General features: G+C 44.2%; 1 protein-coding gene across 2 annotated transcripts in view; it reads left to right on the plus strand.

Annotated features, from left to right (window-relative positions):
• The window catches only part of LOC103307237 (butyrophilin subfamily 1 member A1-like), a 134,907-nt gene that overhangs the window by 97,773 nt on the left and 22,894 nt on the right, over nt 1-14,240 (plus strand). For both annotated transcript variants that reach the window (XM_065570857.1, XM_065570856.1), the window contains exons 8-13: nt 1,302-1,322; nt 4,368-4,388; nt 9,067-9,087; nt 9,665-9,685; nt 12,273-12,293; nt 13,337-13,357. In XM_065570857.1, coding sequence (XP_065426929.1) covers nt 1,302-1,322; nt 4,368-4,388; nt 9,067-9,087; nt 9,665-9,685; nt 12,273-12,293; nt 13,337-13,357 — 126 coding nt within the window. The remainder of the gene's footprint in view (nt 1-1,301; nt 1,323-4,367; nt 4,389-9,066; nt 9,088-9,664; nt 9,686-12,272; nt 12,294-13,336; nt 13,358-14,240) is intronic.

Below are 14,240 nucleotides of genomic sequence, written 5' to 3' on the forward strand. Positions count from 1 at the left end.
TCACACCCTTCCTGCTAATTAGAGCTCCACTGAATGAGATTCCACATACAAGGAAGGGTGTGTGGATTTGGAGCCTCTTGCAATAAGTGAGCCAGTAGATTTTAGTACTGAACTGCCCAACAATTCATCAAGGAGACACTCAAGGCTGACATCTATTTTATGTCAAGTATCAGAGAGGTAGCCGTGTTAGTCTGGATCTGTAAAAAGCAACAAAGAGTCCTGTGGCACAGATGTATAGATGTATTTTATATTAATCTATACATCCATTTTATGGTATAGATAGTCCAGATTCTAATCTGTTTCTCAGGACATATGTAGTGTCATAGTTTTAGTGGTTCAATACTGCTGTGTTGCTCCTTTCCTGTGTCCGTCCTCTCTAGGAAATATAATTCTTCCATAACATACATTGCAGGAATCATACCCCAACAACATTGTAATCTGCAATGTTAACAGAGAAAATTTCTGAATAATTACAGGTATATTAATGATAATTACTGTAAATGAACTCAACCAGAACTCTGACTTGTACAATATTTGGTGAAGCATACTGCAGGGAAAAAAAACATCAAACATAAGAAATCATCCCAACTGCCCTCCCCCCTGCACGCCTCCTCCGAGTTCATCCCACCACCCAATACCACCTACTAATTCCTCTTCCCCAGACAAATGCCTGGGAGAAAAGGCGAAGTTTCAGCATGTCTTTAATATCAACAATTCTGGGCTTTGATGGGTGAAAAGGGAAGCAACAGCAGAACCTTAGGGTCCTTCATTGAACATGACCAGTCTCCAGCCCCTTCCTTATTAAATCCAGGCAATTGTTAGCTCAGCATTTCAACTAGTTGCAGTTGCTGGGACATCGCCCTGGGAAAGAGGTGATTTCTGAGGTCACTCAAAATCTAAATTATTTTAAAATTTCATCGTTCAAACCCAACACATTGGTTTACACAGAGATGTTGTTACCAAGATATGGGACTGAAACTAATGGCAGGTCACATTTTCTCTTAAACAGTGGAAACCTTCAGAATCTGATCTGAACACTCTGGCTCGGGCTCATTGCTACTAACTTCATCTATTTCCAGTTCATTTGCAATAGGAAATGGAGGAGCTTTCGTGTCTGAACAGACAGCTGGTTAAACTGCTCCAGGCTCAGGCCACCATCCCTTCCCTGTACTAGATGATGAAGAAAAGGTTACATGCAGACATTGAGTTCAACTGTTCACTAAAATCCACAATAGAAATGATAGATCTGTGTCCAGTCTGAACGCTATGCACACAGTGAAATAACTCTTTTTATTTGACAGGGATACTTAAAGAAAAAAGGGGTAAGTTTTAATTTCTATTACTTAGTTACACCCTGGGGGCCAAATGGTGCCCTCCTTTTCATCTGCTCCATCCCAGAGACTTCAGCAGGGTTCACTACTGAGTGCAGGACCTTGGCTCAGAGCTCACAACTGTACAGGATTATGCGCTACACTCCATACTGTACCCTGGTCAGCCTATTTGTGCTACATTGCAGTCAGGTGGTGTTCTGCAGACGCAGCTGCTGCCCACTGACAAGAGGGAGGAGGAGGAAGAGATGTTCATGCAGCAGTGCTAGGCTCCCTCCTCTTCTCTCCTCCTGGACCCTGAGGAGCAGAGAGAGGCCTTGGAGGGAAGAAGAGAAGTACTCGTGAGTGGGCAGTATTTTTTCAAGATGGGAGGAGACAAGGAGATGCTGGGCCAAGGCAGCATGTTCACGAAGAGGGAGGAGGGAGCAGGGCGAGCCTTGAGCTCTTTCTCCTTCCTCCCTGTCATCCTCAGAGTGCTCAATTGCTGCTTCACGTACTCAGGAGCTAGCTGAGTCAGACACAGAGCTAAAGCCAGGAGGTGCTTGTGACATACCAGGGTACAATCCAAACCAATGTGGGGCTGTTTCATAACTGCCCTGCAACCTTGGGTGCCTTACAATGCCACCTGGGCTGCTCACAAACAGCCTTCCAGAATGGAAGCCGCACCCTGAGTGTCTGTGTGTGCCTGCTGGTTCTCACCATGCTTGTTTATACTGCAGGTTCACTCCAACACACCCCCAGTCCCAGATTTTCCCCGAGAAATGTATGTCCTGTACTGCCCAGCCCCCTCCTGGACAGTACAAATATATAAAATCCATTATTCCTGTAAGGGAATAATATGCCAGCTTGTTACCTTAAAACAGAGTTACCCAGATATTTCAGTTTAAATATACTGGATTAGATAAAACTGTAAATTAAGTGTATAAATTACAGGGAAATAGATTTTAAGTGAGTACAAGTAATGAGGCATACAATTTGGAAATTGTTACAAGAAAAATAAAGATAAAACACCTACTTGTGCCTAATTTCTCTCCACATGTTTCCATCAAGGTTACTGACCAAATTATTTAGGTTAGGAGCTCCCTGAGTCCAATGTTTGTTTTCCTTTGTCTTCTTACGTGCAATGTCAGAGATAGATGGGGGGTATTCGGGTGTTTGCACCTTCTTTTTTTAATTTCACTCCCACTCTTGAAAAACATTTTCAACTGGTAACTAGCAGACAAAGATTTTATGGGGAAGGATGTTCCCTGATTTTCCCCCCACCTGTTTGAGCTTCCTTTTTTCCCCTTCCTACTTGATGACTCTATTTACTGCTTAAATTAACCTTTAGGCAAGAACACATTCCCTTGTTTACAACAGACCTGTTTGCTGACTTCTGCTTGGGCAGGGCTGTGGGGTGTGGAACATGCGTTAATAACATCATACAGGGGAATCTTATAACCTTACGTAAAATGTTGCCACTCATTTGATCAGGACAACATTGACCATCAATGATACCTTACAAGGCCTGTGCAGTGTAAGGTGTGTATGCAGCAGCCCTTTCTGGCTGCTCTATAGTCTGTGCACCCTGAAAACAGTGAGCCCAGCAATAAGGAACACCCCCCTCTCTCATGCCTGCACACACTAACACATTTGAAGGAGACAAGATCCCATATCAGGGAAAGGGGAGGAGAATCAGCACTGCTGTTGGGGGTTGAAGATGCAGAGCTGTGGATAGGGAAAGGGCATGGGTTCATATATCAGGGTTTCAGGGCAGGAGTTCACTAGGTGGTTGGTAGGACACAGGGACAAAGGTGGCAAGAGGTAGCAGGTACAACATAGGGAAAGGATGTAGCAGGAAAGGGAGGCCAATGATCTAAAGAAGAGGCTCCCTCACCCATATCAAAACTTATGAATTTCAGAGTGTCTGAGACTGTGATATCTCCAGTGGTGGAATGGGTTACCATACAGTACTTATAGAGCAGACCAGTGCTATGTGGAGTGATGCTGAGGTTTTGAGTTCCATCCTCCCTTCCAACCCTGATATTCTATTAGGAAACACTTTTTCATTAGGAGGGTTGTGAAGCACTGGAAGGGGTTACCTAGGGAGGTGGTGGAATCACCTTCCTTAGAGGTTTTTAAGGTCAGGCTTGACAAAGCCCTGGCTGGGATGATTTAGTTGGGAATTGGTCCTGCTTTGAGCAGGGGGTTGGATTAGATGACCTCCTGAGGTCCCTTCCAACCCTGATATTCTATGATTCTATTTGTCTCAGTGAGACAAAGACCATACAAAGCTGCAGACTTGCCCTGAAGCCATCCAGCACCACTGAAGAACTGGACCAGGACCATGAGAGACCAACATAGATTTGCTATGCCCTGTTCGGGACATTCAAAAACTCAGCATCTGTGTCACAGAGGCCTTTCAAAGGGTTATCAGGAGCACCAAAGACTTGAGGCATTCCAGTGTCTTCATAAGCCTAATGGGCTTCTGAAACTGCTGTGATCTGCAGGGGCCCACTGGACCTCGACCTCTGTGCTGACTGCTCCATCATCTGCCCCAAATACTCCATATAAACATATGAATCTATGTAAAGAGAGAGAGAGAGAGAGAACCTCATTTAAGGCCTCAGAATTCAGATCAAGAACTGAATAAGTGCTGGAGACTGCACTCCCCTCCAACACTTAGCAGGTGTCTCCCCAGGGCAGGTGAAAGCACATTGGTGAGGCTGTGAGAGGGCAGCTCACATGGTCCCTGCCCATGCTGCACATTTTCTGTGGATCAAGAACGATTATTCCAATTCCATGTACGTCAACCTGGCACCCTCATGAAAAGGAAATTGAGAATGAAATCTCAAATGTTGCTGCATTTCTGGGGCTCTATTTCTGGACAGGAGCTTTGGGCAGGGACAGGCATTTAGTAATGGGGAGAGATGGGGGAACTTGACTGGCAGTGGGTCAGGCAGAATGATTTATCACTCTGTGAAACTGAGCCATTATCTCAATTTGGACACTAAAATCAGTTCCTATTTAAAAAAAAATAACTTTTTTTTTCTTTTTCAGATGAATTGCGGGCTCAAATAGGTAAGTCCACACTGATTTCTCACTCTGGGAAATTATTCTCTTAACTTGAGCGATTGTCTCAGCTTGTACATTTTAATAAATTCTTGTGTTGAAAAGTTCACTTTTGTCTTTCTCGGATAAAGCACTGGGCCTAATAGGAAAATCTTCACTGATTTTTGTCTCTTCCATTCACACAGAATAACACCCGAGAAGTGATACCATATGTAATTACTAGTAGTCCCTGTGCACTAACTATGGCAAGTGTACACTGTATAACCTATGTTGTCTGGAACAGCACAGCTTCTATACACCCCTTCAGTCTGTGCCGTGTGACCAAGAACTCTCAGTGGGGTTGGTGCTTGGGGGTACGTAGAACATCCGCAGCTGCAGGAGGAGCAGAGCTGGTCAGGAGAGTTGGGAAAAAGTGGAGCTGGGGAGTGCAGAAAAGATGTGTGGTGGATGGGCAGAGTTGATGGGGGTGGGATAGCTGTGTGGCTGGGAAGCACAAAATGAATTTATCTGGGGCTGGGAGGGAGCACAGAATCAATTACTTTTATTTGTGTGAGAAGCTGGAACCTCTGCGCCATCAGGGAGCACTTTACACTAATGTGTGAAATCTGATCTCAGCTGGGTATTCTAGTAAGCGCTCCTACAGCAGGGGACAAAATCATCTTACTCATGATAAATATATAAGAGTTAACAATACTGATTGTCACCCATAGGGCCGGCTCTAGGTTTTTTGCTGCCCCTAGCAAAAAAATTTTTTGACTGCCCCCCCACCCCAGGCCTGGGCTCCCCCCCCGCCCCCGCACTCCCCTGCCACCCCAGCCCTGGGCTCTCCCCTCAACCTGCACCCTCCTGCTGTCCCAGCCTTGGGTGTGACAATGCGGTTCTGGCGGAACCCAACTGAGAGCGCCAACTCAGGGCAAATTGCTAAAACAGGGCAGTTACAGCCCAAGGCTGGGTATTTTCCAGCTCTAAGGCAAACCAAACCAGCCAGACTAGGAGGACTTCGGTCTCATCCCACTGGCTAACCGCAAGTCTCACAAGCAATTTCCTTAGACGCTCCAGTTTCCCAGTATTACCACCAGTGCCACTTGTTATGGGGACAAATGGTTATGAAAACCAATACCCCAGTAAAAGAAAAAGGTTCTCCTGATCCCAAAGGACCAAGCCCCAGACCCAGGTCAATATACAAATCAGATCTTACCCACAAATCACGCTGCTGCCAATCCTTTAGAATCTAAAATCTAAAGGTTTATTCACAAAAGGAAAAAGATAGAGATGAGAGTTAGAATTGGTTAAATGGAATCAATTACATACAGTAATGGCAAAGTTCTTGGTTCAGGCTTGCAGCAGCAATGGAATAAACTGCAGGTTCAAATCAAGTCTCTGGAATACATCCCCCGCTGGGATGGGTCCTCAGTCCTTTGTTCAGAGTTTCAGTTGGTAGCAAAGTTCCTCCAGAGATAAGAAGCAGGATTGAAGACCAGATGGAGATGAGGCATCAGCCTTATATAGTCTTTTCCAGGTGTAAGAACACCTCCTTGTTCTTACTGTGGAAAATTACAGCAAAATGGAGTCTGGAGTCACATGGGCCAGTCCCTGCATACTTTGCTGAGTTACAAGGCGTATCTGCCTTCTCTCAATGGGTCCATTGTATAGCTGATGGTCCTTAATGGGCCATCAAGCAGGCTAGGCAGAGCTAATCTCAGTTTGTCTGGGATGTTACCCAGAAGCATAGCATAAGTTTGCCATACAGATAGTATAGAGCCAATATTCATAACTTCAACTACAAAACTGATACACACATATAGACAGCATAATCATAACCAGTAAACCATAACCTTGTCCTAGACACCCCATTTGACCCCCTTTATACAAGATTTGGGTGCCACTACAGGACCTTGGTTGCAACAATGATCTATACGGTCCCAGTTTATGTCAATAACGTCACAGCTCTAGGTTTTTTGCTGCCCCTAGCAAAAAGAATGTTTGACTGCCCCCCCACCCCAGACCTGGGCTCCCCCCCCGAACTCCCCTGCCACCCCAGCCCTGGGCTCTCCCCCCAACCTGCACCCTCCTGTTGTCCCAGCCTTGGGTCATTTTTAACTCGCTCCCAGGGCGGGTCAGTCAGCAGGAATTTTGGATGTGCACAGAACACAGACAGGATTGCTTCCCATATGGTTACAGAACTGCAGTAAAGTGGAACAATTTTCAGCTTGTGTGATTGGAGGATATCTGGATGCATATTATAATGAGGAGAAGTTGAGGTACCTTTATTATTCTTTTGTTCCATTCTTTCTTTCTATGGGGAATTTGCCAATGCAATATCACTGTCTTCCTTTTAAACAAATAAAACTAAAAAAAAAAAAAGGCAATGGCTGTTGAAAATAGCAATTCCAGTCCTAAAAATCACTGGGAAGCATTTCTTGATCAATTTTATCCTACTTTTTCTACAGCAAGTTACAGTGGATCAGTATATTTGATTTGGGAGAAATGAAGTAACAGCTGCCCGAATTGAGCTTGAGCACTCCTGAATTTTGAGGGTGTTCAAATCTGGAAGGCAGGTGCTAGATTCCCTTTCTCAATATTAGCTATATCTGGAAAGGAAAAGTCAATTTCTGCTTCCATGGCTCAGATGTGTAAATCCTCCTAAGTGCCTGGTACTGTATCTAAAGCTGCCCAGGTCCAGAGCCTCCCCTCCCTTACTTTTAATTTTAAATTCTAGTGAGATCCATGTACCTCCCTTGCTAGGCTTCAGCTAGAGAGGGGTACTGTCCATTTAGTCCACCCAATTCCTTCTTTGGGGGTTGCAAATTGAGGTCACACCAGTATCCCTAATCCAGTCTGGGGAAGTCTTTTGAAGGGGATATCTGGGGCAAAGCCACCTACTTCTTGGGCACACTTGTCCCCCATTCACAGTGCCACCCCTTTCGACTCACAGCAAGCTGCAGCATGGCTCAGCTACCTCACTCCCTACCCCTCCCTTTCCTGTTAATTACAGCCAAGGGAATGCTGGGAAATTTAGTTCTTTCCCTGCTCCAGGGCTGGCTCTATAGGCAGAGAGCTAAGCAAGGAACTACTCACAGGGTCCCGTAGGTTCTCAGCTCCCATGCTGGATCCCCAGCTGCTCTGTGGCTCCGCTTCTGCAGGGTTGTGAGAGAGGAAGAAGTGAGTAAAAAAAAAAAAAAAAAAAAAAAGATGTCCCGAATGCCGCTCCCTGCAAATGTGCTGCCCCAAGCACCGGCTTGTTTTGCTGGTGCCTAGAGCCGGCCCTCGTCACCCACATGGGTGATGGCAGTGGAAGCCCAGAAACCAGAAGAGAGGCCGAAAAATGTTGTTGTTTTTTTAATCCAGAGATATTTTTTGGGACATGGGGGGGGGGGGGGTGGTATTTGTGATTTTTGAACCTTTTGGATTGGCAATGCCATATCACTTTGAAATGCTTATAATATTGTGTGTAGTAATAGGGTAGTGTCCCTTTAACTTCTCTGTGAACCCTCTGGTGGATCTCCCCATGTTCTATAATTTTGAAGCAACCACAAACCTCTTAGGGCAGCAGTATGTATGCATCTAGACATTGCTTGCATGTTTATATATAATAAACAGAGTTGTTAGGGACCCAGCTGAGCCATGTGGTTTCTCCATACTGCAATTGTTAGGCAAAGTACAATAGACACAATAAATGCCATTGAGGAACACAGTGAAACAGAGAGTGACTGGAGAGGCCTAGTGAAAGTAGAAGTAAAAGGAAACTGAACCCACTGGCCGTGAAAGAGCTCAGAGGGGGGGGAATGATTAAAAATGCCTGGCTGTTTTGGGAAAATGCAATTGTTTGCAGGCTCATTAAAGGACCGGTCCCCTTTATTGAAAGATTGGAAGTGTATATAATGGTTAATAGTTCGGATGGTGAGGAAAAAGGTGGTGGTTGTATTGAGTTTCAGAGGGGCTTACATTTATAACCTGCTGCCTACCCTAAGAGCTCATATTAAACCTACAGACAAAAAATCTGCTGCATGGAGATGTGTGAATCATGGTCAACCCAATCGTGAGTTCCAGCTAAAGAATTCAGTGTTTACAGACAAGAACATGTTTTTCACAGTTTGCAGTATTTACCCAGCTCATGTGAAGTGACAAGAAAACTATTTCTGATTCTGACACACACTTTTTATATGACTACAGTCAAGTCTCTTATGCTGTCTGTGCTTCAGTTTACACTTCTGTAAAATGAGGATACAATTTCTTACTTATCTTTGTAAAACACTATGACATCTACTGCTGGAAGAGCACTATTCACTGACCAAAAACTGTGCCTGCAGACAGTGTCTCGTACCATTCCATTCCATACCATTGTCAAGTGCAAATTATATTTAAACGTCTGAAAACCGAGAAATACAGTTAAGGTACACAGAAGCACCATTGACATCATATATGGATTTTAGAGCACTTGGAAAAATCACCTTTTCAAAAAAGTGAACTTATCTCAACTCTTAACTATCTTGGAACCAGCGCGCCTCCATTATAGAGTGTATGGTGAAAATGTTTTAATATTATCTAGTAAAAATCCCCAAAGTATTGTTCTTGTGTAGCTTATCATTTAGGACAATTTCTAGTTGACAAAATCAGGTTACATTTTATTATGACATAGTTTGGATAAAGCAATGTGCTGACACTTAGATGTGTTTCTTTTTTTCAGGACCTAACAAGATGGGAAGGAGTAAGTCTGCATGGATTTTTCAGCAGTTTAACTCAGAGACGATCAACAGGATATGTATATATATTTATTGTCTTTTTTTAATCTTTACATCATCCTGTTCACATAAATCTCTGTAGCAGCTCAGGTTTGATACAGCCTAGAGTCGGATCCCATGAACTGAACCACATATGCCTTAATCCAACATAGTCCCATAGAATACAGCTCAACATTGGGTTTTAAAATCAATAAATGTGAATTTTGTTTAGAGGACTAATGGTCATTTTTAAAGCCATTTAGATACCTAACTCCCATCGAAAGCAATGGGAGATAGGCAATTTAATACCTTTAAAAACCTAGCCGTAAACTGCTGGTGAACCACAGGGACATATCAAGCTATGGATTTTAGTGCACAAAATCCTACAATTTAATGAAGAAATGCAGTAAGCTTAACAATTGACAGTGTGTTATAATGGTTGATTGCACTGGAACTTATTTCTCAGGACATATGGATTGTAATAAAAATCAGTTACATTTTGTAATTATGCAGTTTAGATAAAACAATGTGCAGGTATTTAAAGAGCTGTTTTTTCTTTTCCAGAACGTCTCATGGAATTAAAGGGTAAGTCTGCCTGGAAATTTCAACAGGTTCACTCTCTTTCTCCTTCTCTCACTCACACACACAGGAGGTGGACAGTGCAAATGTTAACTGTATTTTATGGAATCCTCACATCCTGCCCTCTGAAGTGTGCGGAAGCAGCTTGACTCTGAAGCAGCCTAAGAACCAATCTTGCAAAATCATCCACACTCAGTCCCCAGTTCTCCGTTCTGGTGCACAGTGTGTCCTGGCCTGGAATTGCTGTGGGTGGGAAGGGAGGAAATGGTGACTTAAAGCCATCTTTGTACTTCCTCGTATTCTGGATTCAGTCCCCGACACTGACAACAGCTCTCTCAGAACTGCTGTTACTTACAGTCAGTTGCCCATGTTCCCAGGAATAGCTGGAGTGCAGTCCCTCCCCCTCTTCCCCATGACATAAACCTTTACTTTGAACCAGGGCCAGCCTTACAGGTGAGCGTCATGGACCACCACCCATTGCACTGTGGTCCGGGGTTGACATGGTTAAGAGGAAAGGAGAAGGGCAGCCCTTGGGTGCAAGGCCACAAAAGGAAGCTCGGGTCAATGCATTGGGGGGTAGGTAGTGGGGCTCGGGGGTGATGGGGGAGTGGGGAGCCTGGGGAGGCAGCAGGGGGCAGGGATGATGGTGGGATGGATGGAGAGGTAGCGGAGGCCAGGTGTGATGGGAGGTGAGTTGGGAGCCCAGCGTGGCAACAGGCCCTGGGGGATGCAGAGGCAGTGGGAATCAGGGGCAATGAGGGGTTGGATGGGGGCCAGAGGAGGCAGCAAGCCCAGGGAGGATACAGAGGTGGGAGGCAGTGGAGGCTAGCCGTAATGGGGAGGTGATGGAGGCACTGGAGGCCAAGTGTAATGGGGGCCTAGGGAGGCACTGGGGGCTAGGGGTAATAGAGAGTAGGCGGGGAGCCTGGGGAGGCAGCAAGTGCCAGCGGTGCCAAAATACAAGTTCTTCCAGCGTGACATTTTCACTGACAGCAGCCTGCTTGGGACTGGGGGTGGGGGTGGGGTGCCAGGGGGAGTGTGAACTGCCATGAAACTTCACACTGATCTGCCTTGCCTGGAAAATCCAAATATGCCTGGGGTGTTTCCCAGACCTGAATCCTTCTGTCCAATTTCTGAAGAGTAAGTGAACTTGCACTTTCTTAAAATTAGCCAAAACATAAGTTTTGGCATTTCATATTTATTACACGTTTCATTATTTAGTACATATTGTAGCTGATAAAACCGATTACCAAATTGAACTGTAAAATTAAATAATAAATTATTCTTATTCTTATTTGTGTTATGGTAGGGCCTAGGAGCCCCGGTCATGGACCAGGACCCCACTGTGCCAGGCTCGGTACAAACACAGAACAGTCAATTCCTGCCCCAGAAAGATCACACTCTAATATAAGACAAGAGAGTGATAGAGACGGATGGGGAGCACAATGAGACAACACTGCATAGCATGATGAGCAATGGTCAGAGCTCACCAGCAGCCTGGCTGTTGTCAAACTTTTTGTAGGAAAGAAAAAATATGTTTCCTAAACTCTGTCCCTCCATCTACATCTGACAGATGTCTGATATTAGCTGTGCCTTGAAACAGCAGGAATGAACCATTCATATGACGTAATTCCCACCCAAAAATGCTATCAAGGTAGAGTGAAGGCTGCTGGCAGCTGCCAGTGCTTCCTCATGTGAATACTTGGATCATCAGGCACATTGTTCCAGGGAATGTAAAACCATTTATCTGCTCCGGCTGGCTGCTCCCCACCACCAGGCCTCTGTGGAGAGGATTATGGGTGTGAACTGTAGCGCTCCCCACCCTGCACAAAATCCCTCTGTTCCTTAGTGATTTCTGGAGTCAAGACTCCCCAGCCCCTATAGAAGGTTTTTCAGTTAGACCAGGCTCCCTGTCACAGTCCCCCAGAATCCCACACTGGCCTGAAAGACTTATCAGGTTCTTCAGCCCCCTCATGGCCAGCTCTCTGACAACTTGTTAGAGTGGGATGAGGAGGGTATTAGCAGCAAGCAAAGAGCCCATCCCCTGTTCCATGCCCCACCATTCACCCTTATCGGAGGTTACGCTCCCTCCATAAACAAATGATCAGTGAAAAGGTTCTTCACATGCTAGGACAGCCTTCATGGGGCCTAAGGCTAATCAGGATGCAGCCAGATAAGCAAGAAAGTTTTTCTCCTCTTCTGTTCTCTACCTGTTGGCTTTTTTTTTGCTCCCTGGTCCCAGTGGAAGGTGTGTAAGTAGTGTCGTGTCTCTCCCCATCCCTGTTAACTTTAATTATGAAGGTGACATAGCAACTGCATAGATAAGAATACATCAGGATTTTTCCTTTATGCTCCTTTCTTTTGAGGAAACAGCTCCATACAGAAAAAGAAGACCTAGCTCAAGCTTATAATGAGATATCCCAGTGTTTTACCTGTACTTGATAGCTCATAGCAGGTTGCTTCCAATACTCCCTTCCTTTTCATTTTCCAAATAGCTTGTTCCATATCCGACTCCTACTTCCATAGAAAACCTTAGCTAAACCCTGTAGAGACAAAAATATTCACACACTGAAGTGTTTCCTTCTTTTTGCAGAGGAAGTGAGAAAGAGAAACGGTAAGTCTACACTGATATTTTTAAACATTATACAGTATGTTGTATAAGCCCTATTCTGTTTCATTTCACCACCCATCCCTTTTTTCAGATGGTGCCCTGATACACCAGGATTGTTTCTAAATTTGCAATGGAATAATTGATGAATTATTTGACTGCAAGAAGAGTTAGAAGGCTGTATTTCTCAATCTTTGCATAGGCTCAGACAATAGAGAGGCCACTTTTCATACCATTATCTGAATCCACAGTTCATGAAAGTAAATGAGTTTTACTTGCTTATTTTTTGTTACTAAGACAAACCCAACCATTGTTGGGCTTTAATTTTTGTTATTATTACTTTCCATTTTGACCTGAGTGGTCAGCCAAAGTTTTGGACTCTGGGGATATTCCAGATAGGAATAGAAATTGACAATGGAGTCTGATATTTTCTTTGGTGGTGTCTTGTTTATTTACAAGGAGTGCACAAAGTCCCGCTTCTCTGAATGCAGGAAGAAACAAAAAGAGGAGACAATTCCTTTGTTCACTGTTGCCAGCCTGCCTTTCCATCCAGCACTCTGTTTGGAAAAATGCTTTATTTCAGGACTACTTTTCTGTGCTTCCAGGCTGTCTTTCCTTGGTTTTCTCTCTATGCTTTTGTCTTGCTTATTGTGAATCTCTCTGCCTCTGCTTGTGTTGTCTCTAGCTATGTCTACACTACACTTTTGTTGGTCAGGGGTGTGTTTTTCAGCGCTTTTTAATCCAATCAATGTCCATTCCCGCTCCATGCTGTCTCTATGGCATTGTGCCCAGGCACAATGGTAACTGTCAAGACTGGAAGCCTCTGATTCAGGAGGGATCTATTACTTTCGCATGCCCTAGCTTCACCCTCAGGTATTGCACAGGATGGAGTGTGCTCAGGGGACTTGGAGAAACCTGACACACTGTTTTGGAAAATCTCCCTCAGCAACCAACCAATCCTTGCACCATATTGTGAGCGCACAGCTGAACATTTTTGCCCAAACAAAGTGCATTTGTAGAAAGTTTGACTCTATGTATTTATTTTCCAGATATTTCTGAGGAGGAAAAGGGTGAGTTTCTATTAAGAACTGAAAGGTGGCTTTCAACCTGATAAACAGAGGAGACCAGAAGATTGGGAGATTCTAAATATGATTTCTGATGTGTAGCCATGAAATGTGAATACTAAATATTCAAATTCAGTACCAAATGGGTGGTCCATAGAAAGTGGAGTTCATGGGAAAAGTATTCACCTCTCACATCAGACCCCAGCCCACCACCACAGCTGGCCATGTTCATATATGCATCTATACACGTACATTACATGTAAAGATAGTCAGATACACATAGACTCACAAGAAAGTCCAAGGGCTGAATGAGCCATGGATTCTGTACTCCTCTCAAACTTGTTGCAGGTGTCCCTGAGGACAGGGCTAAGGCACTCCCTCGGTGGGACTGTGAAAGGACAGCTTACATGTCTTTTCATTTTTCCATCCCACGAGTTTCTCTGTAGGAAGTTAAACAGAAGCTACTAACGTAAGGCATTTTTCAATCAGCAGTTCTATGTAACTTGCATTAAACAGTTTTAAAAGAGCTTGTTGAAAATCTCATTTGACAGTTAATGCTGATTTTCAATAAGTTTTGGAGCACTGGGGAAGTTCCAGGAAACTGGGAGAAAGCTAATGTTCTAAGCTTTAAAAATGGTTAACAGGATGCCGCAGGTAAAAGCTCACTTTCCATGAATATTCTTCATTCTTCATTTACATATCAGTGCTCAGGAGAAAGAAATAAAAGTGGTGGAATAATCACAGAAAATTCAACGCAAGGGGAAGGGTTACAGTCACAGTGAATGTGTTTATGAAACAAATAGAAGGTTTGAGAGTAGCTTTGTGCGGTATTTATCCAGATACAGTCAAGATAACTTGGTGGTATTCCTGGATGTGCCAGTGACATTCA

The sequence above is a fragment of the Chrysemys picta genome, chromosome 17 (genome assembly GCF_011386835.1).
Source record: "Chrysemys picta bellii isolate R12L10 chromosome 17, ASM1138683v2, whole genome shotgun sequence".
Classification (NCBI taxonomy): domain Eukaryota; kingdom Metazoa; phylum Chordata; order Testudines; family Emydidae; genus Chrysemys; species Chrysemys picta.